This window comes from Sparassis crispa, assembly GCF_003851025.1.
Source record: "Sparassis crispa DNA, contig_000014F, whole genome shotgun sequence".
Classification (NCBI taxonomy): domain Eukaryota; kingdom Fungi; phylum Basidiomycota; class Agaricomycetes; order Polyporales; family Sparassidaceae; genus Sparassis; species Sparassis crispa.
Genome location: NW_020939761.1, coordinates 166,166 through 182,353, shown reverse-complemented (window position 1 = coordinate 182,353; position 16,188 = coordinate 166,166). Strand labels below are relative to the sequence as shown.

Sequence of the window (16,188 nt, the reverse complement as noted above, 5' to 3'; positions counted from 1 at the left end):
GATTAGCGACGAAATCGTAGCGTTCATAGAGACGTGTATCCAGGTTGAATGGGTAGATCGAGAAAGATGGGGGAGCGCGAGTGATGTCAAAGTGCTGATGAGCGGTGTCAATCAAACACAGAAAAAAAGCGTGGGACGAACGGCTTACCGTACGCTCATAGGTGACCAGCTTCGTCCCTCGCATGCAGTAGCTTGTGCTTCTGAAGCACGTCGCTCCTGCAATAGGTCTTTCCGCAGACGTCACAGACGACAGCGGTTGACTGCAAGTGAATTGATGCTACATGTTTGCCGTAGCCTCCCTGCATCATCTTGCGTTCACAGGGCCTGTCTCCGACTACCCATGTGCATGCTCCCCGAACCTGTCGGTTCCAATTCCCGCGTAGGTGCACCTCCCTGATGTGACGCTCGATACCACTCGGAGTCACATCGTCTAACGTGACATCGCAGTCACCATCCCAGTGACAGCGCGTGCCCTGCAGAGGGTAGACAGGCGCGTCGGATGAGGCTAGCACCTGCTGTTTTGGGCGTCTCATAGAAGGCACTGAAGAGACCTGGTCGGAGTGATCATTGCGCTCGGGCTGTGGAGGCGATGTGGAATTTTGATCATCATACGAGCACCGGTGATGAGAGATGGGAGGCCCTGTGCCTCCGGACGGGACTGGGGGAAAGTCATGGAGCTGCGATGGGATCATTAGCGCATTGAAAGAGGCCACAGCGGTGGTCGCGGGATCGACATCGACGTGAAGGGTCTCCATAGAAGAATCGTTCGGTGTGTGGAAATCATCGAATGAATTGTTCAGTGGAAGAACACTGAATCCTTCCATGTAAGACATATCATGGTTTGAGGTGGGATCAGTGGCGAAAGGGGGGTTAGAAGTCGGCAAGAACGCCCTGTCATGGGAGGGGGCAGATCCGTCCACACGCCGCTCTGCATTGGAAGAGGAAGACGGAAGAGGCCTTGAGTTGAGAGACAAGGCACGAAGCGCTCGAATAATCTCGTGGGCTTCGCTGCGCGAGATGGCGATGAACACCGAGTCGGAGATCAAAGGGTTTATTACAGGGTTGGGGCCGCCGAAGAAGTCTGCACCTGCGAACGATGCTTCATGACTACGTAAGAGGTATCTCCAATAATGAGCGACAGGGCTGATATATTGTGGTAGGAACGTACCCGAACTCAGGCGCGCGAGGCCCGAAGGGAACCGGACCAATGCCGAACGCAGCGCCATCGTGTCTAGCTCGCGGAGGATAATGTTCCCGCACACAATCCATGTAGATTGAGCCAATATTATCCGAGCTTCTCGTGGTTCCTGACATTTCTGTGAAGTGAATGGCAGCTGAAGGAGGAGGTTGTGGAGGTGAAGTCGCTATTAGGAGAGCTTTTATTGCGAGTTGGTCAGAGGGTTGCAACTGGTGAGCGATGAGCATGTGCTGCGGCACCGTATTACACATGAGCAACACCAAGCAGCCGCCTGGCGATACCAGCTGCTTGGGCAGCAGACAGGTGGCAAAACAAGCGGGCTTAAGATCGATCAGATCACCGGCCCAACTTCCCGAGGATGTTCCCACACTGCCATTGTCACGATCGGCACTCCGTAGCGTGCCATTTTTTTTCCGATACACCTACATCGAGACCGAAAACCGGAGATGAGAGCTCTGTAATCTTTATTTGATTTTGCATGATCGAAGACTGGCCTAGGGATGGTCCCGACTGCACATATACTCCGAGCTTCTCTTCAGCCGTTTGTTCAAGGCATTCATAGTATACCAAGGATGAGCTATAGCTATGAGCTACAAGAGCTCCTCTCTTTCTCTTCTCCATTGCTGGATTCCAATAACGAGCTATTAAACTCATAACAGCTTCACACACAGACGCAAAACCCTGCCTCAGTGCAAGTTGATTCCTAACATTTTTTACGAGGTGAAGGACCATTGAGTTGATATTTTGGGCTTAAAACTATTAACGTAAGTTCTTTGTCAAATGAAGGCAGAATAGAAGTGCTCTCTCATCGAACAAGATTAGCCACGGACCCGACCGTAGAGGAACCCGTCCGCCCGAGGGCTCCGTGGTAATTGTGACATACCCTGATGCGGCGGTGGGCCAATTTTTCACAACGTAGGCGTGCGCCCAATGATGGTTTCTGCATCGAGGTGGCCTGTTCGCGGATTCTCGCGCCTCCGCATGCATTGCCCCCGGATCGATCCCAAACAACCTGTTCCTTGGTGGATATATTCGCTCGTGAAGTAACCACCTGCCCTGCCTTTTTCTGTGATGAGGTGACCCGGAGCATGCTTCAAATTTGCACGGCTCTCCGGCCATGTTCACGCTAGAGTCATTATGTATAGCCCCAGGTCACAAACCATCAAGCCATGAGTCAAGGTACGCCAGTCGTTTCTCAAGGCAAGAAAGCTGTGACAAGTGCGCGACGAATTCGTCAAGAACGGCCAATCCGATTGACCGTATTTCTTCATGCAGTGAGACGGTTAGTCACGTAATGGCCCGGTCCTCTAGCCAGTGGAAGTATGCAGCCACCTACACAGCGCCGTTACCCACCACTGATAGGCCCAGCCTCACCCCATGGGCATCGCGCATGCGATATTTCCCCGTCGACTCGAGAGACACAGCCGCAGTCGTTCCGTGCGCAGTGGCAGAGATCTCGCCACAGGTGGACGGTATGTATCAGAGAGCGGAGAGCCTCCCGGTGTTGTGAAACCCTCCTGGAAGGTCCCCTGCTGACCGCCGTTGTCGAGCCTTATGTGGTCTATAGGCGCCGATCAATTCTGTGGTTCGGGCGGGCGCGAGCGCCCGCACCCTGTCCTTTCCCTCGTCCGTCAACGATGCTGTCCTCCATCATCCGCAGCACACAGCACCTCCTGTTCGCTCTTCCATATAGCACCCGCTGTCTTGAGCTCTATCCTACGCTACCGGCCCTCCAGCATGTAGGTCTGCCCACGGCGCATACTGTCAGATCGTCTTCTCTTGGATAAGACCGATTTTCGTGCTCTAATCTGGTCGTGCTGCAGGCCGTCACCTAACCCTTAGGTCCCGCTCACTGCCTCGGCTCCGGTCCGTGGCGCAGATCACCGACATCGCGACGCTGAGCCTTTCACAAAGATCGCTCGCGCTTACTTATAATCCATGCAGCACTTTCCAGGATCGCGGCTAGTGGAAGCACCTCAAGATCATCATGGTCGAGGCTAGAATGGACCCCCGCTACATGGACCCTTCTTGGTGTGCCCCTTCTTGGTGTGTTAAATGCTACGCGTGTCCATTCGTTTTTGTGTCGAGTAGATACTGACCTGAAACATTATATTGTCCCACAGATGCTCCAGAAGGGCGACAGAATGTCACTCGCTGCACCTTTCCAATTGTCCAACTCTCCACCTCGCCGTTCTGGAAGATATCCGCACCTGTCCGCTAGTGAGGCGCCTCCAGGATCTTGCACCTACATTCTTCGGGCACCACGAACCCATCGGGATCGCATCTCCGCCTCATTGAACCCGCGTGTCTTGTCGATACTTTAGCCTCCGCGAAGACAAGCCTGTCTTGCCCACGTTCATTTCGCAATGCAGATCGCGCTTCTTTGGACTCATGTTCGGAAGGCAACGTGGGGAACACGCGGCCACGAAAATTTAATCCAGAATATTGCGCTGTAAAATTGAATTGTTCAGCAAGATGTTTATGGTAGGGTGAAGTGTGAGTGGCAGCATCCAAACGGCAGTGCCGTGGCCTGGCAGCCGCTAGTGAAGATGGGACGTACCGAGATACTGCGGTGAAGAGGAAACTGGCATTGCGTGGATGCACCAACGAATGCGACGGAAGGCAGAGATTTGAAACGTTATCGATGGAGCAGCTACTTCGAGAACGGCACGAATCGCACAATGGCATACAGAAATTGAACAGAAGGGTCTGAGCGCGGATAACGACAGCGTTGAAGTTGAACACATTAATTGCGCGGGACACATATCATATGTATGAAACATGCACCTGTGGTAACGAGAAGGCTTCATGCGTAGATAGATATGGGCGGGTGGACCTTAGGAAGTGAGAAGATGTACGAATAGGTAATTTAATGAATGGTGCACCGAGAAGCGAGGGGGTGCGGCGTAGAGGAGAAAGATGCAACAGATAATGAAGAAATATAATTTTATGAACGGCGAACCATGGGAAGTAAAATTGTAAGTAAGCATCTGAACCAACTTTCGTCGACGTCACACTGAACAGGATATCGGGGTCGATGGACCAATGGCAAGGAGCATGTGAAACAATCAAGTTGCAGAGCCACTGCCACGCAGGGAGAACTTCATGTGACTGTACAGAAGGACGACCGGAGCGACCTTCAGACAGATAGCGCAGTGTCCCGGCACTGCAAATAGATGTATAGTTGCATTTTAGGAGACATAGATTTTGTTGTATCTGACTAGGAAATTGCAGGATGCGACACGTTGGTGATATAGGTATGCCGAAGACACGGAACCTTAGCAATGAGGTTAGTGGAAAGGAGGAGCTCTAAGAAATAAGTGCTTACTAGGCCCATAAACCACCAACGACGCCCTTACAGCCTTGTGCTTCTGAAGCACATCGGACCTAGAATAAATCTTTCCGCATTCTTCGCACGTCGCGGTTGTAGACTGCAAATGAAACGATGCTACGTGCTTGCCATAGCTGCCCTGCACCATCGGACATCTGCATAACCCTTGCCCTGTATTGCACCTGCACTCCCCAGGATGCTTCCGAACCCAGTCTCCGTTGATGTGTTTCGCTTGAATATGACATTCTATACCGCCGGGGGAAATATCGTCCAACCAGACGTCGCACTTCCCCCAGAGGCAACGTGTAAGCACAGGCGGATAAACAGCCTCGTTCAGAGAGGGAGGCGCCTTCTCCTTCCGGCGGAATGTAAGAGGGTGCGAAGATGGTTTCTTGACGCGTAGATCTTGGCGTTGTCCGCGTAGAGCCACTGCGGTATTCTGATCGTGAGATGGGAGTCTGTGACGAGATGTGGAGAGGGTTGCGGAGGAGACCGACCAAGGAGCTTGTTGAGCTCGAGATAGTGCCACTGGCGCGCCTAATGATGCATTCGCAAACGACACGGGAGCTAAATCAACGCAAGGAGTCTGCGATATCCACGCGTCCGGTGCGTGAGAAGGGTCGAGTGGAAGCATCAATGGAGGGATATCGTGTCCCATAAGGGCTGCTCAATTCTTCTGGTTCATTTCGAGCGGGTTCATTTGGCCTGAGCCTCGAGGCAGGCCGAGACATGCCATGGGATCTGCCGATCTGGAGTGCTCCGGGTTGCTGGTCACCTCTCAGAATTTAGGCATTTTCTTGTGGCTCTGTTGCATCTAAAGAAATGTGATTTTGAAGACTACTTCCTCAGAATCTTCTCAGAATAAAGTATAGACTTTCAAGCAAACTATTCTACTGTCTCTACTGCCCGGCAAGCCGGAGCACTCCACATCGGCAGATCTCGTGGCATCCCTCGGCATGGTCTCGGATCTCTCGGCCTGCCTCGAGGCTCAGGCCAAATGAACCCGCTCGAAATGAACCAGAAGAATTGAGCAGCCCTATACAGGGGGCACCCACCGGGACTTTCCGTGACTCCAACCCCTGTGGTTGTTGTCCCTCCACTGGTGTACGGGGTCCATTTCTATCTTTTTCAAGCACTTTCGCTCAACTTTCTGACTACACATCACCTGGGCCACTTTGTGCGCTCGGAATCTCGGGATATGTTCTTCACATGTGTATACAGTACCTCCGGCAAAACTTTGAGATATTTCTCCACTGTTCGAGTTCACAGCCGTCGTCGAGGGCAGTGGCGTTCAGGCTTTGGACCCGATGAGATAAGATAAAGAACATGACACCGTGCATCTCTTTCCTTCATATCTTCCAATGCAAATGTCAGGCATTTCCGTCCTGAATCCTGGATATCCACCCATACTACTCGCGCTCAGAACCGGTGAACAAGCATGGGCACATTACAATTCATCATCTGGGAAGTATGAAGCAATCTGTGACTTGTGCGATGCAGTCATTGTACTCACGAAGAATGGCCATCCGCGGTCACTTGACGATCATCGTGGTTCAAAGACTTGCGAGAAGAATCAGAGGGTTAGGACGAGAGAGAGGTTACGGGAAGAAGTCAGGGCCATACTCCCAGCGAGTGCTGAGTCTGCAACATGGCGGTCAGACAGCACTGCGCTACCTTCTCAGTCATCATCTTCGTCGACATCTCTCACCTGTTCTGCTGTCGCATCACCATCGGGTGTGCGGATTGCATCTCGGCCTGCAACTGCCATGTCACAAGAGGCCCCCCCACCATTAAGTCACCGTGGATCTTATTATCGCCTCTCCCATTCCCCGTCTCCCGAACGATTAAGCCCCCTCGGTAGCCTATCACTCAATATTGGTGACAGGTCTCAAGAATTTGCTGATTCACGCTCATCATCCCCAGAAGTAATGACACCTATGCTACAAGAATGTACAGGCATCCTCGTGCAGTGGACAGCCGGTTCTGTGTGGGACACATATCCGTACCAGCAGCATGAAGCCCGTACATATCCATGGGAGCCAGTAGGGATCGAGAATCGCGAGTGGCTGAGATTGCGATCCACTTTTTGCGCGATATTTGCATCGGGCCAGGATCTGTCTTGCGATTCATGCCGAGGCATCCCTCATCTACCACTTTTCAAGAAGTTCCTCGATAGAGCTACGGAGGTTCAGGATCATACACCCTGGTCTTACTTGACTCATAAGCAGCTGAATGCCATCTGCACAAAAATCACGGGTCAGTATCGACAGCTACGGCTGAAGGTGTGTTCTGCATCACTCTATTGTCTGATTTGTGAATCATCGAGTCTCTTATAAGATGCGAAATGCTGATCGGAAGCTGTCAACTCTTCGCAAGAAGACAAATGAATATCAGCGTCTAATGATGTTTCTCTCAAACCATCAGTTGAAGCGTTTGCATCACATACTGTCCGTGGCCTTACGCAAAGGGTCTGGTCCACGTGCTGTTCTTAGTCAACTCCAGCGTTCCATTGCCAGCCTTCGAGCACCTGGCGGCAAGTTCGAAGATCGAGAGGTAGAAATTGCATTTCTTGTGAAGGCACTTGGTGGACCACGTCTCCTGTATGCACTTCACAAGTCCCATGGTCTCCCGTCGGCATCCACTGTTCAACGAAGCCGAAAGGTGCCCCGCCTACATCCTTGCGTCGGGATACCCGTGCACCAGGAGATTAGTGCAAATATTGACGCATTATTTGATCCTGTGCAGAAGCGTCCTGCGCAGGTATTCACGTCAGGGGAGCTAGCTGGCCAAGTTCTGATGATTGATGGAGTTGCCCTCGAGGAAAGGTGTCGGTACCTGCCCGATAGAAACTGCATAGTTGGACTCTGCCGTGAACATGCACATGCCGTCGGGACGCGTGTGACCAGTCTTGAGGATATCCAGAATGTCGAGGCTGCACTGCATGGCACATCACCGACTTGTTGTTATGGCAAGGACGGCACAGTGGCGGCGATTGCACCATATGCTCGAACAGATTACTATAACCCCACACCGCTGCTTGTATCCCCCTCATGCAAAACTGAGACGGGAGAGAACCTGGCGGCATGGCTGCATACTGTTCTTGACACTTGGAAGAAGCAATCCATATGGCGAGAAGACTCACGGACCCATTTGGTCACTTGCCAGTGATGGTGAATCCTCATTCCGTGTCGCCAAGTTCATGCTGTGTATGACTGAACCTGTAAATCGGTGCTCGGACCTTGGCCGCAGACTGGTTCAACTAATTGGATTGAACTGCCGGACTGGGCCCGATGGCATTGTTGCTACATGTGATCCTAAGCATGTTATAAAACGTACGTGGCTTGTTGTTGCTCTCTTGCACTCCGGCTCATATTGTGGCGTAGGTTTTGCAACCCTTCTACGCAATCCACAAGGAATATTGATTCATGACACAAATATTACCCGACAAGATATATTTCAGCATTTGCAGACACTGCCGGGTATGACGGCTGAGAAGGCACACCAACTTTTGGATCCTGCTGATAAACAGAATGTCCTGAAAGCTGTGAATTTGATTCAAGAGCTTCTCAAGCTCAAGGATCATGAGCAACCACCAACTCTCCCTTCCGAAGCTCACCGCCGGCACATGCTCACTTTTCTTGCACGGTTACTCGGGTGCTTTGTTCTCCCATTCATCTCCACCAGTCTCAGCCTTGCGGAACAAATCAGGTCACTGGTAACATATGCTCACCTTCTTGCCGCAATGTGGATCAAACATGGTACATCATTTACCACCGGTGCACTGTATGCAGACTCTCAAGCGATCATCAAGAACCTCATTTTCTGTATCCTTCGATTACAGCTTATTGACGAGAACATCCTGTTCTACATCATCCTAGAAGGAACTGACCGACTTGAGGCTTTATTCAGTGACTGTCGGACACAGGACCATAGCCGCAACTTCGATGTCTGTCAGCTTTGTGACAAGTTAAGTATTAGTGCGCTCCTCAGCTACATTTTTGAGCGCAATCAAGATTTGGATCGCGGCCACAGATGCTTGAATCTGAAGGACGCCATGGGTGTGGACCATGTAAATCCAAAGTCCTGGACTGGAGACGTCAAAGTTGGGCATGCAGAAGTTGCCTCAGAGTGGAGAAAGGGACGGGTTGAAGCTAATAACATACTGCGGGAGTATTTTGGACCCGAAGCATGCGTCGACTTTGACGCACTCTTCGGGCGCGAAGGATACGACCTCCTGCGACCATCAGGCAGTTACGTTGGGGTCAAATATGACCCCGATGATGCTCGAACTGAGAACCCGGTTGAAGGGTCAACAGTTCCAGTCCCGATGAACGTCACTCCTGGGTCTCATTCCACAGACACGGCGGGCGACAGTGACGATCGGCGAGAAGCCGTGGATGATTCAGAGACATTTGATGACGTACCTGAGGGCATGGATCTGGACGACTTTATGCCCGATACAGAGGATGACTCTGGCACCGATAAGCCTTCCTTTCATTCGGATCAGTTTTTATTGATCGAGGGGAAGACATACCTGAAGTCATCCGTTGTCACATCGCTACTCACATCCAATCGTTCTCGCAAAGTCACAATGAGAACCCTCCGAGCACGTGGAGTCACCATCGAAGACCTCCGTGGCACTGACAACTGGGATTCAGCGGATCTCTAAGGGGATGACATTGTGAAGTTCGGCGACATCGCGGCCTGTTTGGTGCGTGTCGGCCAAAATATCTGTCTCGGTGTTCTCGAGATCACAGGTTTTGAAAGAGGGACTGATAAAGGCCGACTCACCGCTGTGAAATTGGAGGACCTCGAGAAACGCGACTCGGACCTCCATGTTACTGCACAACTCCTTGAGCTGGTTCCACAGGGATCTCCACAAGGCGACAATTCTGACCACTGGTTCTGGACACATCAATATATTCGCTTCGGGGCAAGGAGCCAAAGTGAACGATCCACTCACAACCAGCATATCCTCACCATCCCCGCCTTCCTCGTCCATCCTCTCGGACCCTCTGTGGTTCCATTTAAACCCTTGGAAGTAGCCGCTGCTGCCGCTGATGACGATGACGACAGCGATGATGATGGCGACATGTTCGAACTGCCGTGCACCATTCTCGAGCCTCAACCGCAATCGGGCCCATACTCAGGCAGGAAGTTGCAGCGGATGACTTGGTCCTTACAGGATGCGCAACTCAACGAAATTTTGAACTATGCATGGGAATGGTTGAGTCCTGATACTGAAGAAGTTATCAGGAATGTAGACTTACTACCATCTGTCGAGAGTGCAAGCATGCCATACAAGGGCAGAGATCGTGGGTTCTCGTCGAATACTTGAACTTGCTGTGTATCTGATGTTACAACGCTCCCCACTTGTGGCGCGTCTTTTCTTTTTCTTTTCCTTGTTCCCTTTACGTTACCAGACCACGTGATCCAACATGAGACTCATTGGAGCGCAACCTCCGATTCTTTACCCAGATGTCCAGAACCCCTAGTCTAGGGTTACACCGGATCCAACTCCGGACCTTCTTCTTATCGCGCATGCAAGACGTGCATGTACGCCTCATCTTTACCTCGTTCTGATACACGACTCGTTATCCCCATTAGTACTGATTATCTCTCACGACCTTACTCAGCTTTCTCATACATATTACTTCCTCGCTGTTACCTTGCCCAGACATCGTTTCACCTTATCTAGCCAATGAACGATCTCGCATTACTGCGTAGTACTGCGGATACCTTTTGTATAAGTAAACGACCTTGTCGAGCTTGATCCCCATCTCGACCTGGTTACCATTAAACCAGCTTTTCACTTGCCTTTGACTAAGATCGACCGTCAGTAGCAGACAGCTACTACGAGTCATAAGAACGAACTCTGATCGACCTTCAGTGCGAGAACATCGCCAGAAGTGTCACTTGAACGGACTTGTGTCTTAGACTAAGACCTTGTCTCGTGACGACTCGACTAGACGCTCGTGTTTCGCTGCCGCGTAACATTAGGTCGAGATCTTATTACTCTCTGTGACTTCCTAGAGTCTAACAACGAACTACCGACCGGACCGAACCTTGAAGACTGAACGATACACCCGATTCGATTGCTAAAGCACCGTTTGAGATTACTCTGTAATCGAGGTAGCTGAAGGGATAGACTGATCACTCATCTTCGGAGAGGGGTCTGTCCGAGAGACCAATAGGCCGAGGAGGCTGAGGTAATCACTCGAGCAATCAGCAAATAGGTGTACCAGTTTGAAGACAGAAGACACTCTACGGGCTTGTTAGCCGACGACGAACGAACCCACTTAGTTAAGGACGGTGTGCAGTCTACGTGTAGACGTAGGCCACACAGGGGAATTTATCCACGCTGGATCTGAACTTTATCAACCCGACTGCTCTTCCCAAGCAATACATCGATCTCCTCCCATCTCAGGCAGAGTGGGACGCACAGAGGAACGTACACGTTTTAAACGGACGACCTTTACTCATCAGACCAGATCAACACATTGATCACCCAAGTGGTGACTACGAAGCAGGCCTACCCCATAACGTTGGAGGGCTCGTACTATCACACATCGCAGACAGCGGCATACCTATCTCTTATCCAGGAGAAAGACCAGACGCCCCTTGGAACCTCCCTGTCCAGGATCCCGTACCCCAACCGATTCTTGCACCAATCATATCCGATTACATACCACCGATGGCTACAGTTACCATGGATGAAGGACGTCACCATGTCAGCCAGAAGGAACTTGGTTTTAGAAAACCCGAGATCTTCAACGGTTCAGACCGTTCGAAGCTTAGGGAATTTATAAACCAATGCAAGAATTACATGGCCGGAAATAGCCATGTCTACCAGGAGGACAATCAGAAGATCGCATTCGTGCTATCGCACATGCAAGGAGGAACAGCAGGATCATGGGCACAGAGCTTCATAGAAACGGAACTCACCAATGATGACTTCCTTTCTTATGGGAGTTGGAGAGACTTCATTGCAAGTGTGAACAAAGCATTTGGCGATGAAAATATTGAAGAAACTGCTCGTACCTTGCTGCGTAACATCAAGCAAGGAACTCGTACTGCGGACGACTACATTGCCGAATTCCGATCGCTTGAATCCAAGGCGAAACTAGAAGATGCCGGAAATATCGAGTATTTCAAGTGGGGACTTAACGACCCACTCAGACAAAGGATATATGGGATGGAAAGCATGCCCAAGACACTTGACAAGTGGTACGAATACGCCTCGCGGTTTGATAACCAATGGAGATCTGCTCAGATCTTCAAGCGAGGAGCCACTACGACGACGCGAGGAAAGGGCCGATCTGTCCATCGTCCCTACTACTCGGCTTCTGCAAAGGATCCAAACGCGATGGATGTTGATCGTGTCAATATCTCGCGCTTATCCCCAGACGAGCGACAGAAGAGAATGAAAGAAGGACTATGTTTCCTATGCGGAAAGAAGGGCCATATAGCCAACGACAGACAATTTCACCCCCAGTCTGGAAGTTTCACCCGTGCTAGAACGATACAGCCCGGGTTAGACACAGACACGATCACATGGATCAAGAAGATGCGAGAAGACCTCGCACAGAAGAAGGAGACGTCGAAGGAAGAAACCAGAGAGGAACAGATCGCCTATGTGCGAAACGTCTTCAACGACATGACTGACGAAGAACGAACCCAATTGGGTTTTTGAGACGACGGCCACTAGTAATGCATGGACCGTCGCATCTTACCGTATCTCCCCTCGTTATTTGTAACACTAGCGGAAATTCAATCACTGTGAATATTTCGTTGGGAGAGAAGGAAGACGTTACAACAGAAGCCTTAATCGATTCCGGTGCAGCTGAAACGTTCATGAACATTCGTTTTGCGGAAGAAAATGATTTCATCAGATGGGAATTACCGAAACCGATTACAGTCATGAATGCAGATGGCACACCAAATCAAATGGGTACCATTACTCATTGCACCTGGAAGATGATGAAAATCGGAGGAAGGAAGACGCTTACTCGCTTCCTCTTGACCGGCATTGGCAAAGAAAACATACTTCTCGGCATGCCGTGGCTTAAACGCCTCAATCCGATGATCAACTGGGAAACTGGTGACTTTTGGTTTGGTAAAGATGCCAAATGGCCACCGAAACCCACCGTCGAAGATGCACCAGATAAAGAAGTTTCGATTTTCAAGGAAGATGCACTCCCAGAGCTAATCATCACCGAAACTTCCCCTACCTCGTTTGGGCATTCGGAATCTATCAGAGAAATCATGACCGATAACACTGAGCGTGGCGAGTTACCCGCAGTGCGGAATGATACCGAACTAGATGACCTACCATCAGAATCCCCTATGGATCAGCTAGGTGACGACGATCTAGTTATATCCTATATCACAGGAGAGCCGGTCATTGGGATATTTGAACCCATCAGGAAGGAGTCACCTTTGACGAATGAAGAGACTGAAACCGCGGTCTTCACCATACGAAGAGGCCCCGCCATTGGAAGAATGACACACAGTACTCGATCCCCATTATTCTGTAACGCACAGAATACGGTCTTTTACAAACCATCCGGTAAATCACAAGAATTGGCACAACAGGCACACAAAGAAGCATCAGCTGTAGACAAACCCAAAACCGTCGAGGAGTTGGTCCCCAACTACCTCCACGATTTGAAGTCCGTCTTTGAAAAGAAAGCAGCTGAACGCTTTCCAGAAACCAGGCCCTGGGACCACGCCATTGACTTGAAACCCGATTTTATTCCACGCGACTGTAAAGTCTATCCGTTATCGCTCAAAGAACAAGGAGCGATGGATGACTTCCTGGAAGAAAATCTGCGAAAAGGATACATCCGACCGTCGAAATCTCCCATGGCTTCACCATTTTTCTTCGTAGGAAAGAAAGACGGAGCACTACGTCCTTGTCAGGATTACCGATACCTGAATGAAGGGACGGTGAAGAACGCCTATCCTCTTCCGCTCATCTCTGACCTTATGGATCAATTCAAAGGCGCATCGATCTTTACGAAAATGGATTTACGCTCCGGATATAACAATGTCAGAATCAAAGATGGTGACCAATGGAAGGGCGCATTTAAGACAAATCGCGGACTTTTTGAACCTATGGTCATGTTCTTTGGACTCTGCAACTCCCCGGCGACTTTCCAAATGATGATGAACGCACTCTTCAAGGACATGATCGATGAGGGATGGATAGTCATTTACATGGATGATATCCTCATCTTCTCAAACGATTTGGAAGAACATCACGTTCGAACCCGACGCGTACTCCAACGACTCGAAGACAACGACTTATTCCTTAAACCGGAAAAGTGTTTCTTTGATGTTAAAGAAGTCGAATTCCTAGGCATGATCATTCGAGAAAACTACATTGGCATGGACCCTATCAAACTTAAAGGAATTGCAGAATGGCCTGAACCAAGCACGGTAAAAGGTGTTCGCTCTTTCCTAGGGTTTGGAAACTTCTATCGGAAGTTTATTGCCAACTTCTCGGATATTGCCAAACCATTGACGAATCTTACGCGCACTGCCGCTGGATCTCCACCTTTTGAATGGACGACAGAATGTCAGACAGCTTTCGACACGTTAAAACAACGATTCAGTACCGCTCCAGTACTGTTACTGCCTGACAAGGCAAAACCCTTTATTGTTGAATCCGACGCTTCCAAGTTTGCTACGGGTGCAGTTTTACGCCAAGCCGACATCAATGGAGACCTCCATCCTTGTGCCTACATTTCACAGACGCTCAATCCAGCTGAACGAAACTATGAAATCTACGACCGCGAACTCCTCGGAATCATTCGAGCCCTCGCTGAATGGCGCCATTATCTTGAAGGCTCTCCCCATCCCGTCGAAGTTCGCAGTGATCACAAGAACCTCACGTACTTCCGTACAGCTCAGAAGTTAAACCGCCGACAAGCACGATGGAGTCTCAAATTATCACAATTTGATCTTCACCTCATCCATGTCCCTGGCACTCAGATGATCCAATCTGATGCACTATCTCGTCGTAACGGACTCGATGACAGTGAAAGTGACAATGAAGATCGCGTTCTTTTACCCAATGCACTGTTTGTGCGATCCATTTCCCCGACATTATTTGACGAAATCAGGAATCACGCAGCAAAAGACCTCATTGTTCACGAAGCCCTCGAAGCGATTGCGCACAAAGGGCCATTCCCCATGAAATCATCGCTTTCTGACTGGGAAGTTCGCGATGGTGTCATCCTCTACAAGGGAAAGATCTACGTTCCACCATCCGAAACTCTTCGTCGTGACCTCGTTCGACTACATCACGACTCCCCTGCCATGGGTCACCCTGGAAAGTTCAATACTCTTGAACTGTTACGTCGTGAATTCTGGTGGCCCGGCATGTATACATTTGTCTACAATTATGTTGAAGGCTGTGCCGCCTGTCAACAAATGAAACCGAACACTCATCCAACGCGTATTCCTTTGGAACCAATTCCTGCCGACCCACACGCATTACCATTTTCCTGTTGCACCACCGATTTCATTACCGACCTTCCCATTTCCAATGGTTTTGATTCAATTATGGTCGTGGTAGACCATGACCTTACGAAGGGGGTGATTCTTACGCCCTGCCTCAAAACGATCACAGCCGAAGGAACAGCCAAGATTTTTCATGACAAAGTATACTCGCGATTTGGATTACCCGACCGAATCATCTCGGATAGAGGACCTCAATACGCATCCAAGGTCTTCCAAGAGTTAAATCGACTACTCCAGATCAGATCATCAATGAGCACAGCTTATCACCCTCAGACGGACGGAGAAACAGAGCGAGTCAACCAGGAGCTGGAAATCTATCTTCGACTCTATTGCGGAAACAACCCTGAAACATGGGCCGACCGCCTGCCAGACCTCGAGTTTTGTCATAACACAAGGGAACACTCAGCACGGAAGATGAGCCCATTCCGCATCATGATGGGATACGAACCACGTGGACTCCCTTCCGTATTTCCATCCACGAACATTCCATCGGTTGAATCTAGGCTTGACATGTTGCAGAAGATAAGACTAGAAGCACTAGCCATGCACGAGTTAGCCCGACAACAGATGGCGGACCGAGTCAGACAAGGATCGCCGAAGTTTACACTAGGACAGAAGGTCTGGCTAGACTCGAGGAACCTGAAGGTCAATTACGCCTCGCGCAAGATAGCACCAAAGCGTGAGGGGCCATTCGAAATTGTCAAAGTCATCGGACCGGCCAACTATCGTCTCAAACTCCCGAAGACCTGGCGAGTTCATTCCGTATTCCACGCCGCCCTTCTATCTCCTTATCGCGAAAACGACATACATGGTCCGAATTACATGAACCCACCACCTGATGTCGTTGATAACGAAGAAGAGTACGAAGTCGAAGCCATCCTGAATCACAAGACATACCGAGGTCATCTGAGGTACTTAGTCAAGTGGAAGGGATATTCTTCAGCAGAAAACTCGTGGGAACCTACCCACAATTTACAGAATGCCAAGCAAATCCTCGATGCATATAAAAGGACCAGGGGAATCCAGTAGAGGAGAAGAAACCCGGAATGACTACCACAACGGCTTTCCTCATCATCTTCCTAATCGTCCTTCACTGCACAACCCTCGCCTTTCTTTGGATCATCCACCGAAT

The 16,188-nt window shown here is 50.1% G+C and overlaps 5 protein-coding genes across 5 annotated transcripts; 3 read left to right on the top strand and 2 right to left on the bottom strand.

Moving 5' to 3' along the window:
- Positions 1-155: 155 nt before the first annotated feature.
- On the bottom strand, positions 156-1,269 carry SCP_1500520 (hypothetical protein; the record flags this gene model as incomplete). The annotated part of the gene is made up of 2 exons (XM_027764162.1): positions 156-1,107; positions 1,169-1,269. The coding sequence occupies 2 exons, from the start codon at positions 1,267-1,269 to the stop codon at positions 156-158; spliced, it is 1,053 nt and encodes a 350-aa protein (XP_027619963.1).
- A 2,146-nt stretch (positions 1,270-3,415) lies between these two features.
- SCP_1500510 (hypothetical protein) lies at positions 3,416-3,789 on the bottom strand (the record flags this gene model as incomplete). Its single annotated transcript, XM_027764161.1, has 2 exons — positions 3,416-3,648; positions 3,759-3,789. The coding sequence occupies 2 exons, from the start codon at positions 3,787-3,789 to the stop codon at positions 3,416-3,418; spliced, it is 264 nt and encodes an 87-aa protein (XP_027619962.1).
- A 4,221-nt stretch (positions 3,790-8,010) lies between these two features.
- On the top strand, positions 8,011-9,867 carry SCP_1500500 (hypothetical protein; the record flags this gene model as incomplete). The annotated part of the gene is made up of 2 exons (XM_027764160.1): positions 8,011-9,139; positions 9,200-9,867. The coding sequence occupies 2 exons, from the start codon at positions 8,011-8,013 to the stop codon at positions 9,865-9,867; spliced, it is 1,797 nt and encodes a 598-aa protein (XP_027619961.1).
- A 1,371-nt stretch (positions 9,868-11,238) lies between these two features.
- SCP_1500490 (hypothetical protein) lies at positions 11,239-12,222 on the top strand (the record flags this gene model as incomplete). Its single annotated transcript, XM_027764159.1, has 1 exon — positions 11,239-12,222. The coding sequence occupies one exon, from the start codon at positions 11,239-11,241 to the stop codon at positions 12,220-12,222; it is 984 nt and encodes a 327-aa protein (XP_027619960.1).
- A 227-nt stretch (positions 12,223-12,449) lies between these two features.
- SCP_1500480 (Transposon Tf2-9 polyprotein) lies at positions 12,450-16,085 on the top strand (the record flags this gene model as incomplete). Its single annotated transcript, XM_027764158.1, has 1 exon — positions 12,450-16,085. One exon carries the CDS (start codon positions 12,450-12,452, stop codon positions 16,083-16,085), a length of 3,636 nt encoding a protein of 1,211 aa, XP_027619959.1.
- Between the last annotated feature and the right edge of the window lie 103 nt (positions 16,086-16,188).